The 16,741-nt window shown below is 39.0% G+C and overlaps 1 protein-coding gene across 1 annotated transcript; it reads left to right on the forward strand.

Annotated features, from left to right (window-relative positions):
- The first annotated feature begins 3,242 nt into the window (after window positions 1-3,242).
- LOC142839962 (uncharacterized) lies at window positions 3,243-15,353 on the forward strand. Its single transcript, XM_075956406.1, has 5 exons — window positions 3,243-3,276; window positions 3,467-3,522; window positions 4,999-6,568; window positions 14,865-15,173; window positions 15,259-15,353. Exons 1-5 carry the CDS (start codon window positions 3,243-3,245, stop codon window positions 15,351-15,353), a joined length of 2,064 nt encoding a protein of 687 aa, XP_075812521.1.
- Window positions 15,354-16,741: the final 1,388 nt, after the last annotated feature.

Here is a 16,741-nt window from a genome sequence, read left to right on the forward strand (position 1 = left end):
GAATTATTTTGAACACCTAATTCTGCCTCTGCTGCCCAGTTCTGGGAGGACAGTCCCGCAACTCCTTCCAGGTTTGTCCTTCACTAGTCAGTTAGAAAGAAAAATAGAGCAGTTAAAAGTCTGTTGATCTTTCTGACTTTTACAGGGAACATAGAAATCTAGAGGGATTGTTATAAGAATTGAACTCATTGACCAACTTTGTAGCTGGTGCAGACACAGTACAGGAAGTGAGAGGTTAGCCTGAGGGTGAGAGCTTTCCTCTTTCCACTGAGATTACTTATGTGGAATCAGGTAGTCAATTGTGATGCTGTATTGTTATCCTGATTGACCATTGTTAGCAGTCCACAGACAATGGCAATCTGTGTATGGACTGACCTTATCTTGAAACCTAATGTGTGATATTTACAGTAGTTATCCAAAATAGATGATCTGGGTAAAATGTTGTGTCCCTGCTTAACAGGACCATTACTTTTCTGGAATAAGATCTTCATCTTTAGGGAAAATACATGAGAAATATATATTGTGCTCTAATACAAATCCCTAGTCTCTGGAGCACAGGGTCATAAAGTCTGTTTCAACTTTTCAAAATAATTTTTGAAATTAAAAACACAACATATTCACATTGTCTTTGCTCCCTCCAAGCCCTAACATGATCCTGATTGTTTTCTAATTCATGGTCTGTTTTTGTCTAACAACAGTTACAAAATAAACACATTACACAGGAACAGTGTTTACTTTATGAATGTGACCTGTGTATGTCTGCCGGATTTGCCATTTCTGAGGCAGTGGGATGGCTGCACTGGAAAGTGAGTGTGCAATGGAATGTGCACAGAAAGGACCCTGTGCTTTGGATGAGAAACAGGATGTGGTGTAGGAGAGTAGAATAAGGTGTACTAAATACAGTCTTTCTAAACTAGGTCCCTGTCTGCTGGGCTGGCAGCGCAGAACTGGAAGGACTGTTCTGTCTGAGTCATTTGATCTCTGATAGAGGAGCTGCTCATATTGTGAGGCCCAGCTGGGTAGCCCTAGCCTGTGAGGAATTCTGGGAAGGGTTAGAAATCAGGAGTACTAGTGGCAGACAGTTTGTGGGTTCTTTCCATGATTCTCTTCTGCCTCTGGTGTAAGGAGTAGTAAGGAAGATCACAAGCTATACCGTGGTGAGTGTTGGGTGTTCAGAGCTGTTGAACTGTCATTTCTGCTATGACTTGGACTGATCATGAGCAAGACTGTAGTTATGTTGATCCATGTGGTTCATGTTGGCAGTGGCCCTTATCCTCTGAGCCTCCCTGTATATGAATTTATTGGGGCAGGGGAGACTCTGGAAATTCAGGATATGATGCTGATTGTTCAGAGTACACACAAGGACACTGCTCTTGGTGTGCAGTGGGAAGAGAGCTTAGAAAACTGAAGCTCTAGATTCCAGAAGTTGTCAGTATTGCATTCCAATTTCAGATTTGTGTTCTAAAGATTACAAATAGTTTAGGAACTGGTAGGAAATGATGATATTGATCTTCTAGCGATGCATGATTAGAATGCTTTTAATGTAATCCTGCCACTAGCTGCAAAGGTGTGATCCAGTGAAGCTTAGGTCAAGGGGACAAAGGAGTGCATTGTGTTCAGCAGGTAGATAGAGCATAATTCGCATCTTGGACCATAATCCATGTAGGACAAAATAAATTTTATTTTATTTTTATTTATTTATTTTATTATTATTATTATTTATTTTTTTAGTTTTTTTTGAGACAAGGTTTCTCTGTGGCTTTGGAGCCTGTCCTGGAACTAGCTCTGTAGACCAGGCAGTTCTGGAACTCACAGAGATCCCCCTGCCTCTGCCTCCTGACTGCTGGGATTAAAGGCGTGCACCTCCCAGAAAAGATCATGTATTTGAACAAGTTTCTCTCCATAGTCGTTTTCTCTCAATTATCTGTGGATCCTTAGTAGGAGAATAAGCCTTTCTATATGAAATTTCTCATTGTATCCAATGAATCTCAATACCCTCAAGTAATTTCCTGACATTTAAATCTACTGTGTTAGCTGGGCGATGGTGGCGCACACCTTTAATCCCAGGACTCGGGAGGCAGAGGCAGGCAGATCTCTGTGAGTTCGAGACCAGCCTGGTCTACCGAGCTTGCTTCAGGACAGGCTCCAAAGCCACAGAGGAACCCTGTCTGGAAAAAACCAAAAAATAAAAAAAATAAATAATCTACTGTGTTGTGCTTGACATTAATCAGCCAGCTTCCTACTTATACTGAAATGCTTTTAACATCATTATAGGCTCGATCTGTAAATCACATAAAATATAGCAGAAACAGTTGTTATTCAGACCTCTGAAGTTTGGTAACCTGCTGTTTTAATTATTTCGTTTGTTTATCTGAGTAACTGTGTGGCTCTCAATTCCTGTAACTAAAGGGAGGCATCATTCCTGGCTCTATTTGTTTTTATGTTATTGGATGATGGTGCTAGTATGTAGGTATTTTTTATGTCAAGTATATACTGCTGTGCTGAGCTTCATAATTTCTTGAATTTTAAAAATTGACAGAGGGCATCACTCTGATTGCCAAGATGCCATGTATTCATAACATTAATACTGCCTGAGTATTCTGAGTCATTAACTGGAGTGAAAACAATTCTTTGTGGAAAGTTCAATAAAAGTCTTTCAGTTCTTTGTATCCCATTGTTTGTTTCATTCCGGTTTGCAATGGAAACAGGGTCTCAATGTGTATTTCCACCTCTCCTGGACCTGATTGCTTAGACTTGACTGGCATTCAACTCAGAGACAAATATTCCCACCTCTGTTTTCTGAGTGTTGTGGTTAAAGGCACAATACTTCAATACACCCAGTTTGTCCATCTATTCTTCCTTTCTGTAGCCAGTAGTTTTTTTTGTACAATATTCTCATGCATACAATGTACTGTTGATCTTTTCTGTTTTTCTCTCCCTATGCATAGATATTTCTCTTATAAGGTGGTACAAAGGGTACAGAAATAAAAGAATTGACTCTCCTTTTAAATATCATTCTAAAGTGACTGTCTATGTCATGGAATAAGAGTGGGTAACACCAGCATCATACAACTGTACTTTCAAAGAAGTATGCATTCCAATGTTGCCACTGTCATGCTTACATTGTACACACGTGTGGTATATTTTTGAAGGCAGTGACCTATGATGATGTGCATATCAACTTCAGTAAGGAAGAGTGGGATTTGCTGGATGCTTCCCAGAAGAATCTCTACAAAGATGTGATGCTCGAGACCTACAGGAACCTCACTACTATTGGTAAAAATAAATTTCTTTCATGTTTCAAAATATGGAGACAACTCTTCCTTGGTTTATGTTGTTGTTCTGTAATTTGATTTAGAAAGAAGGAGAATGAGGTGAACAACACAGTCATAGTTCTTAGGATAATAAGCTAATTATTTCACAATGTTAAATACTATAACATACATATTCTGGTACTATATTTTAGGATACATTTGGGAAGACCATAACACTGAAAAACATCGTCAATGGTGTAGAAGGCATGTAAGGTAATTTTCTTATGCAAGTTTATAACAATGTGCCTCTGATGAGTTTGTAATGTGTTATGACACTTTTAAACAAAACAACAGTGTAAATAAGCACAGCTTCAAATGAATTGATGGTTAATAAATTCTCACAAATCCATATAACTCAATTTCCTGTATATGAATTGCATTTGCAAGGCATTCATTTAAGAAAAATTCTGGGAAGCAATGACTAAACAGATTTTAGCATTAATCATGAGAGCTAGATTATACATCTGCCAGTCCTTTTGTTTCTTGTTACTCATGACAGAAAATGTATACACATTTCAGTGATGATGAATATAGCTGCAAACCTTTCTACTAAATCAATAGCCCATGGTAAGTAAGTCTTGTATTACTCATATAGTTTTTGTGACTGTGTTAAGTTTAATGAAAGCAGCTGTTGGAGTCAAGGATCAAGGGGCAGGTGTTGTGGAGAAACCTTAATACCTATACCACAAGCCTCTGAGGAACAGAAAGTCAAACCGTGAGGATTCAATGTGGAAATCTTTTATTGACTATTCTTCCTTTCCTATATATATCATATGTTACTCTTGACACAAGAGTATGAGCATAGGGATATGCAAATATTTAGCATACCTCTCCTTAAGAACAATTAAGAAGATAAAATGTAGTTCCTATGTAGAGTATACTTGTTGAATTTGATACAAGAATACAACGTTAATTCATTTTCTACCATCATTGTTAATACTTAAACATACATTATGAAAAAACCACCATGAGTTCTAGGTCTGTGCAAATACTTTTAGGTGTCTTAGTTCACTTAGCAAATGTATAATGATTCACGATATAGTAAAATTTATAAATGTAGTAAAGTTGGTAAAGCACTCAGTGTATGCAGTTCTCTTCAAAAATGTAAAAAATTTAATAGAAAAATATAGGTATAGATGAAAAGGTAAACCATGGCACAAAGGAAATTATCATCACAAATATTTTTTGAGATGCAAAATGACCCCTAATGGGTGAACAAAACATGATTTAAAACAAAGATATAGAACCATAATGTTTGATTCCTTTTTACAATTGGAAAAAATATGAAGTTAATTCCTATAGATATGAGGTTTCACAGTCTATTGAATGTGGTGAAACTTTAACATGCGTAAATTATCCTTGCAGGATTGAAAGAAATCAAACTGGAGCGGCGTTTTCCGTATATTCTCACTGTGCTAAAGCCTTGAGTTATAACACTCATCTTCTAAGGAATGAAAAAACACTTACCGGAGAAAAAGGCTCGAAAATTAAGCAATGTGATAAAACCTTTCTTCATCACAATCATCTTCAAAGGCATAAAAGAACACCTACTGGAGAGAAACCCTATGAATATAATCAGTGTGGTAAAGACTTTACTCAATCCAGTGTTCTTCAAACTCATAAAGGAACACATACTGGAGAGAAACCCTTTGAATGTAATCAGTGTGCTAAGGCCTTTGCTGAGAATAGTGCTCTTCAAAAACATAAAGGAACACATACTGGAGAGAAACCCTATGAATGTAATCAGTGTGGGAAGGCCTTTGCACATCATAGTCATCTTCAATTGCATAAGAGAAAACATACTGGAGAGAAACCCCATGAATGTAATCAGTGTGGTAAGGCATTTACACATCATAGTTCCCTTCAATTGCATAAAAGAACACATACTGGAGAGAAACCCTATGAATGTAATCAGTGTGGTAAGGCCTTTGCAAGTCATAGTCATCTTCAAGTGCATAAAAGAACACATACTGGAGAGAAACCCTATGAATGTAATCAGTGTGGTAAGGCCTTTGCAATTCATAGTCATCTTCAAGTGCATAAAAGAACACATACTAGAGAGAAACCCCATGAATGTAATCAGTGTTGTAAGGCCTTTGCACAACGTAGTCATCTTCAAGTGCATAAAAGAACACATACTGGAGAGAAACCCTATGAATGTAATCAGTGTTCTAAGGCCTTTGCTTACAACAGTGCTTTTCAAACTCATAAAGGAACACATACTGGAGAGAAACCCTTTGAATGTAATGAGTGTGCTAAGGCCTTTGCTGAGAATAGTGCTCTTCAAAAACATAAAGGAACACATACTGGAGAGAAACCCTATGAATGTAATCAGTGTGATAAGGCCTTTGCACATCATAGTCATCTTCAATTGCATAAGAGAAAACATACTGGAGAGAAACCCCATGAATGTAATCAGTGTGGTAAGGCCTTTGCACAACATAGTCATCTTCAAGTGCATAAAAGAACACATACTGGAGAGAAACCCTATGAATGTAATCAGTGTGGTAAGGCCTTTGCACGTCATAGTTCCCTTCAATTGCATAAAAGAACACATACTGGAGAGAAACCCCATGAATGTAATCAGTGCGGTAAGGCATTTACACATCATAGTTCCCTTCAATTGCATAAAAGAACACATACTGGAGAGAAACCCTATGAATGTAATCAGTGTGTTAAGGCCTTTGCAAGTCATAGTCATCTTCAAGTGCATAAAAGAACACATACTGGAGAGAAACCCTATGAATGTAATCAGTGCGGTAAGGCCTTTGCAAGTCATAGTCATCTTCAAGTGCATAAAAGAACACATACTGGAGAGAAACCCTATGAATGTAATCAGTGTGGTAAGGCCTTTGCAATTCATAGTCATCTTCAAGTGCATAAAAGAACACATACTGGAGAGAAACCCCATGAATGTAATCAGTGTGGTAATGCCTTTGCACAACGTAGTCATCTTCAAGTGCACAAAAGAACACATACTGGAGAGAAACCCTATGAATGTAATCAGTGTTCTAAGGCCTTTGCTTACAACAGTGCTTTTCAAAGACATAAAAGAACACATACTGGAGAGAAACCCTATGAATGTAATCAGTGTGGTAAGGCCTTTGCACATCATAGTTCCCTTAAATTGCATAAAAGAACACATACTGGAGAGAAACCCCATGAATGTAATCAGTGTGGTAAGGCATTTACACGTCATAGTTCTCTTCAATTGCATAAAAGAACACATACTGGAGAGAAACCCTATTATTGCGGGAGGTCCTCCCACTCCTCTAGCCTATCGCCGCTGAGATACCAGCCCCTTGGTGCGTGGTTTCTCTCCCTTTAAAAAAGCGGCCACTTCCCTCTCCTCTCTCTCTTCACTTCCTGCTCCGCTGGCGACTAGACTCCTGGTCGTGTAGAGGGCTGTTGCCTGGGACAGTGATCTGTAAGTTTTTCCCCTTTAAATAAATATCACCCTATTAATCATAATCCCAAATTGGTGTGGCATTGTTTGTGACTTACACCTTCATTTTGGCACCCAACGTTTGGTTTTAGAACCTCTCACGGCTCGCAGCCGCGAGTTCTGCTTGGCGGCCGCAAGTTCGGCTTGGCGGCCGCAAGTTCGGCTTGGCGGGAGCCCTTGCTTCCTCAGCCGCTACCTGTGCCTTGCAGTGGCGGCCTTGGCCTCCCATGGTTTGCTCTTTTCTGAGTTGTTTTTAAATCTCCCTTGCAAGCACAGCTCTTAAAGTGGCACGAACCAGAGCACGCGGTTGCTGAAAGCTGCAACCCCTCAGGGTGACTCTGTCACGTGGAGGCATAAGCAGCTTCCAGATTGCTCTTCTCTACCCCTGGATTCTGGGTTTCTGGTTCCATCTCTGGAATTGATTTAATTACATTTACTTTGTTGAGAAACTTGTGTTTTCCAGTTTTTAACATCTACTAAGGCACTGAAACAGGACCATGTTTTCATCGCGATTCTGCAACAGCGCCACCTGCTGGACAATAGGTAATATGGCAATTTTCGTTTCTAACGCAAATTTTACTGCTTTGTTTTCACTAATACAATGGATTAGTAATTTTGTATTTACTAATACAATGAATTACATCATACGAGGTCTATATGATTATGGGAATACCTTAATTTGCTTGTTACTAGGCTTCAGTTTTCTTTTCCATATTCTATCATTAAGGATGAATATGGCACTCCTAAGAATGATAGAATCTTTACGAACTAATAATGAACAACTAATTGACAGGATTAAAATTATTGAAAATCAGAGGTTATCTGAACAAGTGGATACTATGACAGACAAAATTGATTCCATATCCAAGGGTATTAGAAAGTTACCTGAAAGGGTTCAGGCTATTGAATTTGACCTTCAGAGTTTATCACAAAGTTTTGATAAGGTAACAGACAGAATGTACCTCCAAGATGGGAATCTACATGATATACAAGAAAAGTCTAAGGAGGACATGTTATCTTTGAAGGAAAAAATTAAAGCTTTGGAATCACAGGTGCAGAATGGGGACCAAAAAATTGATACCTCAGTGAAATCACTGGAAATATATACAGGTCAAGAGATTCAGGATTTAAGAGAGACAATGATAAAAAGATTTGAAAAGATTGGAGAAATTATTGCAGCTGGTGAACAGAGTAAGGAGGCACAAGGACAGGATACAATGCCTCCACCAGCTATTAGAACTGGCTTACCCAGGGTTCTAGCGACATACCCTATACTTGATTCTGACAAAGCGTCAACTTCTAAAGGCTCAAAGGGAGTCAGAGAAGCTAGATGGACACCAATAGCAATGAATGATCTGAAAGAAATTAAGCAAGCTGTTGTTAATTTTGGCTTGCACAATGCATATGTAAAGGAAATGATAAAGACTTGGGCTTCTAATGCTAGAGCTATCCCCCATGATTTCCATCAGTTAGTGTCTGCAGTTTTAGATAAGGGACCTTCCTTGATGTTTGGAATTTATTTCAGAGAAGAATCCAAACATATGGAACAGCAGGGAAGAGCAAAAGGTATTGAGGTGTCCCAAGATCAAATTCTTGGTGCAGGAGAATATGCTGATCCACAGGTCCAAGCTCTTTATGATGATGAAGTACTGTGTCTATGTCACCAAGCAGCTTTAAATGCTTTGAATAGGATACAAGATCCAGCAAAAAGGGTTGAATCATATGCCAGAATTAGGCAGGGACAGAGAGAACCCTTTATTGACTTTTTGCAAAGATTGATTAAGGCTCTGGACATAGGGGTAACAGACCCAGAATCTAGACGAATACTTCTTGAATCTCTAGCTTTTGAGAATGCAAACATAGAATGCAAAAAGATAATTGGGCCTTTAAAGTCTACATCAGCACCTATGGATGAATGGATTCAGCATACGATGAATGTTGAGACGTTTAGCTATAATGATGAATCTTGGGTAGGAGAAGTGATTTCCAAAGCAATGAGGAGACATCAAACTGCCAGGTGTTTTAATTGTGGTAAATTAGGACATTTACAAAGGGATTGCAGGCAAAGAATTTCTAGGAATAATATCTCTTCTGGGAATGACAAAAATAGGAGACCTCGGCCTTCAGGTATATGTAGGAGATGTGGTAAAGGCAGGCATTGGTCCAACGAATGTAGGTCAACAACAGATAGACGGGGCAATCCGATATCATCGGGAAACTCCATGGGGGGCCTCTCGCAGGCCCCCAAGCCAACAGTGGCCCAGTCATTCCCAGTCACAGTGGAGAACGTGCCTCACCAAGAAAATTAAAAGCTCCAATTTCTGCTGTAAAAAGTAATACTGGTCTAAATGATGAATTACGTGTGGAGGATGAGTCAAAAAACCCAGTAGGACAGAGTAAACGTATATTTTGGCAGACTTCTATTAATGATCAAAGACCAAAGCTAAGAGTCTGTATAAATGGCACTTTTATTGAAGGCTTATTAGACACAGGTGCGGATGTAAGTATCATTACCCCAGAATCTTGGCATCCGAATTGGCCTCTTCAAGAGGTAGATGTTCAGTTCCTAGGAATTGGAACCCTATCTCGTGTAAAACAAAGCACAAGATGGGTTGAATGCATAGGGCCCGAAGGGCAAATAGGAAGACTAAGGCCATATATAGCCAATATTGCCATAAATTTATGGGGCCGTGACCTGCTACAGCAATGGAATACCCAGATTAACATTCCTGTATTTCCAGGAATTCATAATTCGGTGAAGGATATGATGAGGTACTATGGAAAAAGGTCACCAGCCATTCAGGCTGTACAAGAACATACAGCAAATACCAAACCTTTAGAGGTACCCACAGCCCTACCTTTAAAATGGCTAACTGAGAAGCCAATATGGATCAAACAGTGGCCTCTAGCTGAAGATAAACTACAGGCATTGGAACAGCTGGTGCAAGAGCAACTAGATGCTCACCATATTGAAGAATCAACCAGCCCTTGGAATTCTCCTGTGTTTGTTGTAAAAAAGAAATCTGGTAAATGGAGAATGGTGACAGATCTAAGAGCTGTCAACAAAGTAATTCAACCTATGGGCCCACTACAGTCTGGAATTCCTTTGCCTTCTCTGTTACCAAAAGGATGGCCTCTTATAGTTATTGATTTGAAAGATTGTTTTTTCACTATACCGTTACAAGAAAAGGATAGAGAAAAATTTGCCTTCACTGTGCCTACTTATAATAATTCTCAGCCTAATAAGAGATATCAGTGGACTATCCTCCCACAGGGTATGCTCAATAGTCCTACACTGTGCCAATATTTTGTAAGTAAGCCATTGGAAATAATTCGTAAACAATTCCCCAAGTCCATCATTTATCATTACATGGATGACATTTTGTTATCTGATTCAAATAAAGATACTTTAGAAAGGATGTTTGAAGAAGTAAAGAAAGTCTTGCCTAGGTGGGGATTACAAATTGCCCCTGAAAAGATTCAAAGAGGAAATTCTATTAATTACCTAGGTTACAGAATAGGGTTAGAGAAAATTAAAACGCAAAAGGCACAAATTAGGAGAGACCGCTTAAAGACTCTTAATGACTTCCAAAGATTGCTAGGAGACATTTCCAGTCTACGACCAGCTGTTGGGATAACACCTGATCTAATAGTTCATTTAAACAAAACCTTAGATGGTAATAAAGATTTGAATAGTCCAAGAGAACTGACAGCTGAAGCAGAAAAGGAACTGACAATGATTGAGGAAAAATTACAGGAGGCACATGTGGACAGGGTGAACCCAAATCTTAGCTGCATCCTAGTCATATTGCCTTCCAGAATTTCTCCTACAGGGATTCTAATGCAGAGGGAAGATATTATTTTAGAGTGGATATTTATACCTAATAAACCAAGTAAAAAATTAAAAACTTATGTGGAAAAAGTCTCTGAATTAATTATAAAAGGTAAGCTGAGACTTCGTCAACTAGCAGGTATAGACCCAGCAGAAATTATAGTGCCTTTTACTACTGAAGAAATAAAAAAGTTATGGGAAGACAATGAACCGTGGCAAAGAGCTTGTGCTAATTTTTTGGGAGAAATTAATAGCAACTATCCCAAAAGTGGTAGACTTAACCTCATAAAAAGAACTTCTTGGATTCTTCCTAGAATTGTACGTGATGCTCCAATAACTGGAGCCCGTACTTTCTATACTGATGCAAATAAATCAGGGAAAGCAGGTTACAAGTCAGATGAATTGGGTAAGGTGGAACAAAGCCCTTATAATTCTGTCCAGAAGGCAGAATTATATGCCATTCTTATGGTGCTAAGGGATTTTAAAGAACCTCTTAATATAGTTACAGATTCACAATATGCAGAAAGAGTTATCTTGCATATTGAAACAGCTGAATTTATACCAGATGACACAGAGTTGACTTCATTGTTTATCCAGGTACAAGACATAATCAGGAACAGACTTTGTCCGATGTACATAACACACATCCGGTCCCATACAGGTCTGCCTGGTCCTCTAGCCCAAGGCAATGCTGAGATTGATCAATTATTGATTGGAAGTGTGTTGCAGGCCTCAGAATTTCATAAGAAGCATCATGTCAATAGTAAAGGCCTAAAGAAAGAATTTTCCATTACTTGGCAACAAGCTAAGGACATTATAAAGAGATGTCCTACTTGTTCTTTCTATAATCAAACACCGTTGCCTGCAGGGAGTAACCCAAAGGGTACTAAGAGAAATGAAATCTGGCAGATGGATGTGTTCCACTTTATGGAATTTGGTAAATTAAAATATGTACACCACACCATAGACACGTATTCAGGTTTTCAATGGGCTACTGCCCTGAGCTCAGAAAAGGCTGATTCAGTAATCACACATTTATTGGAAGTTATGGCCATCATGGGTATACCTGCACAAATAAAGACAGATAATGGTCCAGCATATGTATCTAAGAAAATGAAATGCTTTTTTGATTATTATAATATAAAACACATTACAGGTATACCAAACAATCCTACAGGTCAGGCAGTTATAGAAAGATCAAATCGTACTATAAAGGATATGCTGAACAAACAGAAAGGGACTGAAAATACCCCCAGAAATAGATTACATTATGCTTTATTAACCTTGAATTTTCTCAACGCTAATGAGAAAGGAACGACAGCAGCAGAAAGACATTGGATAATGGAAAAGTCTGCTGAACTAAATCAACCGATTTATTTCAAAGATGTGCTGACCTCTCAGTGGAAGCCAGGAGATGTGCTACGTTGGGGAAGGGGTTTTGCTCTTGTTTCCACAGGAGAAGAAAAATTGTGGATACCATCAAAATTAATAAAGTTTTGATTTGAAGAGGAGAAACCTCTTGGAAAGGAGAAATGACAACTTATCTACAATGATGATATTCATACAGATGGTAAGAAAAACATATAGAATGGGGGCAGGGTTCTGTTCTTATCTCCACAGGAAAACACTCATCTTTGAAAAATTCAAGGGACCCTGGATATTTGGATACTGACAGATGGAAAAATACCTGCCCAATAGGAAATATCAAGAAAACCGAAAGGGTTGTGTAAGTAATATTAAACCATATTTCTAAATTTATAAAGCTGGTTTTGAAGTTGGACTCTGGCTCAGTCCTTCTCCAATTCCAAGCCTGTTAGTAAGAGAAAAACCCAGAGTTTCTGGAGTTTCTGTCTCATGTCAAGAGCCATGATATGGGACAGAAAGAAATATGAGTTTAGAAAACATGTTTGCGGGGCTGGAGAGATGGCTCAGTGGTTAAGAGCATTGCCTGCTCTTCCAAAGGTCCTGAGTTCAATTCCCAGCAACCACATGGTGGCTCACAACCATCTGTAAAGAGGTCTGGCGCTCTCTTCTGGCCTTCAGGCATACACACAGACAGAATATTGTATACATAATAAATAAATATTTGAAAAAAAAAAAGAAAACATCTTTGCTTTTCTTCATATCTATCATACTTTTCATTGAATATATCTATCATGTCTTTCATTGAATATATATATATATATATGTCTATATGATTAATGCTTAAGTTTTTCATAATGAACAATGAGTTTTTCCTGAAGTGACATTTGAAGTTTCCAGGAAGAAGATGGGGCCCCATAACAACAACTCCACCTGGTTGATATGACGTCATGATACTGATAGCGCTACAACAAGACCTGCTTTGGATACCAGCTGCACAAGACAGTTCCAACTTGGTTAGCTGAAATGGTGCACATCTTATACAACATTTTGGCCAGACCTGCACAAAATACTCAGAGTCTATTGGCAATTTTAAAAGACATTGATCTTGAAATTTAACCATCATTTTACTTTCACAGGATCCCCCAGAAAGAACGTCGCCCCTATGACAGCTGGAAGTAATTTTAGAGGACGACGTCCCCTCTCCCAGTAAAGTTTGCCCTTGGGTTTAGGGGCATCATTTAGGGGTTGATTATAATTAGTATACGATTGAGGGTTGGGGGAGGAATTTTATAAGCTCAGGGATCATTTTGAAAAAAAAAAAAAGAGGGATGATGGGATAATAGATTTGTAATTGTGAGTTACTGTTGTTAGACAAATATATTGATATAGATTCTTGTATATTGATACAAAGTTAAATTGTATTGACTATTGTATGCATTCATGTTTCTACCTCTGTTTAAAACATTTTTTATGTATTGACATATATTGTATTGTATATATTTACCATATTGCAGTGTACATTTCTACCTCTGATTAAGATACTTATATAATGTTTGTGTATTGATATACATTTACCTACTGCAATGTATATTTGTACATTGTTTATATTTGGAGGTCATTGTCCTCATTTGTTTCACAGTCGTTTATTGTCTTAGTCTTTTTTTTTTAAAGGGAGAGCTCATTTCTTTTTTTTAATATTTATTTATTTATTATGTATACAATATTCTGTCCGTGTGTATGTCTGCAGGCCAGAAGAGGGCACCAGACCTCATTACAGATGGTTGTGAGCCACCATGTGGTTGCTGGGAATTGAACTCAAGACCTTTGGAAGAGCTGGCAATGCTCTTAGCCACTGAGCCATCTCTCCAGCCCTATTGTCTTAGCCTTTAAGTTAGATAGATATTGAGAATTATATAGACTAATAGTCATCTAAGTTTGTCATTTATAATTAGACTAATCAGGTTCTTTAGATATATAGAGATTATACTCAGTATAGATAGATAATCTTCAACTTCTTCAAAGAGCTGTAGAAAATGGCCATTAATCTAACTCAGAGTTTTGTGGTAGTGAGACACAATTGCTCCTGGCAACACCACTCTATTCCCGAGAGAATGTTGAGCACCAAAGACACTCCACCTGGAGCATTTCTTTTTGGCAGAACTGGCCTTGGGGCAAAGAAATGCCCATACCTCAACCACTGACAAAGATACAGAGCATGCATCAATGGATAAAACAGGGCTGTCTTATCCTGCCAAGACAGGGTAAGATAGTTTTGAAAGTTGCTTGCCTTTGAAAATGGTGTGTCAGTTATGTTAGGCCTTAGCCAAAGTTGGTTGCTTCAACGCTGCTAATGTGACTTTGGGTGATTGCCTAGGTAGCTAGTTGTCTCTGTGATTTGTTGCATGTTTTGGAAGTTGTTTTACTGAACTTCCTAATTACCCAGGTAACATTATTTCCCTTCTCAGATCTTTGATGGGGTTGAAGACTATATAAATGTAGTTACTTTCTCTCATGACTTGGCCAAGTTATTTATTATACAAGACCTAAGCTAGTTAGAATAGGATATTTGTACTTATTGTATATAATTTCATAGTAGGTTTAGAACTCTCTTATTTAAACAGAAGGGGGAGGTGTTGCGGGAGATCCTCCCACTCCTCCAGCCTATCGCCGCTGAGATACCAGCCCCTTGGGGCGTGGTCTATCTCCCTTTACAAAAGCGGCCACTTCCCTCTCCTCTCTCTCTTCACTTCCTGCTCCGCCTGCGACTAGACTCCTGGTCGCGTAGAGAGCTGTTGCATGGGACAGTGATCTGTAAGTTTTTCCCCTTTAAATAAATATCACCCTATTAATCATAATCCCAAATTGGTGTGGCATTGTTTGTGACTTACACCTTCACCCTATGAATGTAATCAGTGTGGTAAGGCCTTTGCACATCATAGTCATCTTCAATTGCATAAGAGAACACATACTGGAGAGAAACCCCATGAATGTAATAAGTGTGGTAAGGCCTTTGCAAGTCATAGTTCTCTTACATTGCATAAAGGAACACATACTGGAGAGAAACCCCATGAATGTAATCAGTGCAGTAAGGCATTTACACGTCATAGTTCCCTTCAATTGCATAAAAGAACACATACTGGAGAGAAACCCTATGAATGTAATCAGTGTGGCAAGGCCTTTGCAAGTCATAGTCATCTTCAATTGCATAAAAGAACACATAACTGGAGAGAAACCCTATGAATGTAATCAGGTTGGTAAGGCATTTACCCAACTTCGTGGTCTTCAAATACATAAAACAATACACACTGAAGAGAAACCCTATGAATGCAATCAGTGTGGCAAGGCCTTTGCATATTATAGTCAACTTCAAAGGCATAAAAGATCACATACTGGATAGAAACCCTATGAATCCAATCAGTGTGTTAAGACCTTTGAATATGAAAACAGTGTTCACATTCATAAAAGAATGCATGCTAGAAAGAAACCTTAGGAGTGAAATCAGTGTGGTAAGGCCTTTACAGAACAGAACTCCTGTACTCTTGAAAGGCATAATATAGCACCTACTGTAAAGATATTAATGAATGGAATTTGTGGTAGGTGGAGGAAGGTCATTGGTTAATCAAGAAACTGCCTTGCCCAGTTGATAGGCCAGCCCTTAGGTGGCTGAAGTAGACAGAACAGAATGCTGGGAGGGAGAGGGAAGTGAAGCCGACGTCTTTTCCTCTCCTGTCCGGGGAAAATGCGATGCAGCCTGCCACCAGGGCAGACATGCTGAATCTTTCCCGGTAAGCGCACCTCTTGCTGCTACACAGATTAGAAATGGGCTAAATTAATATGTGAGATTTAGCCTAGAAGAGGCTAGATATAATGGGCCACGCAGTGTTTTCATTTATACAATTTGTGTGTTGTTATTTTTGGGCATAAGCTAGCTAGGCACCCGGGAGCTGGGTTTCAGGAAGCGGCCCGAAGGTCCTTCAACAGAATGGTGCCGATGTGGACAACTGCTTCCACAAAAAGCGTGGGAAAGAATAGAGTAAAGCATGTTTTCTTGGTACCAGCAATTTCTCATTCTGCTCTGCTTGCTAGAGGCAAGCAAGCACTCTCATCTAAGAGAGGCTTCCTGACTGAGCTTTAGCTGCAAAACCCTGCATCTCTTAAGAGATCCTGCCAAGAAACACTTAAATGGTGTTGATAAAAGCCAACTGAATGCTTGTTTGTTTTCAGCAGTAGCAGGAATAAAGTGCCATTTTAAAATGCCCTGTTCTGAGCTGTCCTGCCAGGGCAGACTCTGACTCTTAAAGCAGGCAGTTGATTGAGTGTGGTCTGGGAGCAGAATGGTCCAGCTTGCTTGCTGGCAGGGACCTTGAAACGCCTTAGACTTGTGGCAATAAACATGGCTAAAGCTGGTACCTTCACCGTTAAGCTGAAAGCTAAGGCTGGATCTAGCCGCCAATGCCGCGGCTTTAATCCTGCCCATATTGCTCAGTAGTTTAAAAGCTTGTGTGGTCAGAAAAAAAGAGGGAGATATATAGTAAAGAGAGATTCAAAAACAAAGAAAACCTTTAAATGATTTACAGTGTGTTAAGAATATATGCAGGCTAAAAGTTAAAGTTCTTAAAGTAAAAAACAAAAAGGAAAGAGAGTGTTTGGTTTTGGTAGTACACACCTTTAATCCCAACACTTGGGAGGCCTAGGGAGATTGACTTCTGTGACTTCAAGGTGTGGTAGCACACACCTTTAATCCCAATGCCTGGGAGGCAGAGACAGGCAGATCTCTGAGAGTTC

This window comes from Microtus pennsylvanicus, chromosome 22 (assembly GCF_037038515.1).
Source record: "Microtus pennsylvanicus isolate mMicPen1 chromosome 22, mMicPen1.hap1, whole genome shotgun sequence".
NCBI lineage: Eukaryota > Metazoa > Chordata > Mammalia > Rodentia > Cricetidae > Microtus > Microtus pennsylvanicus.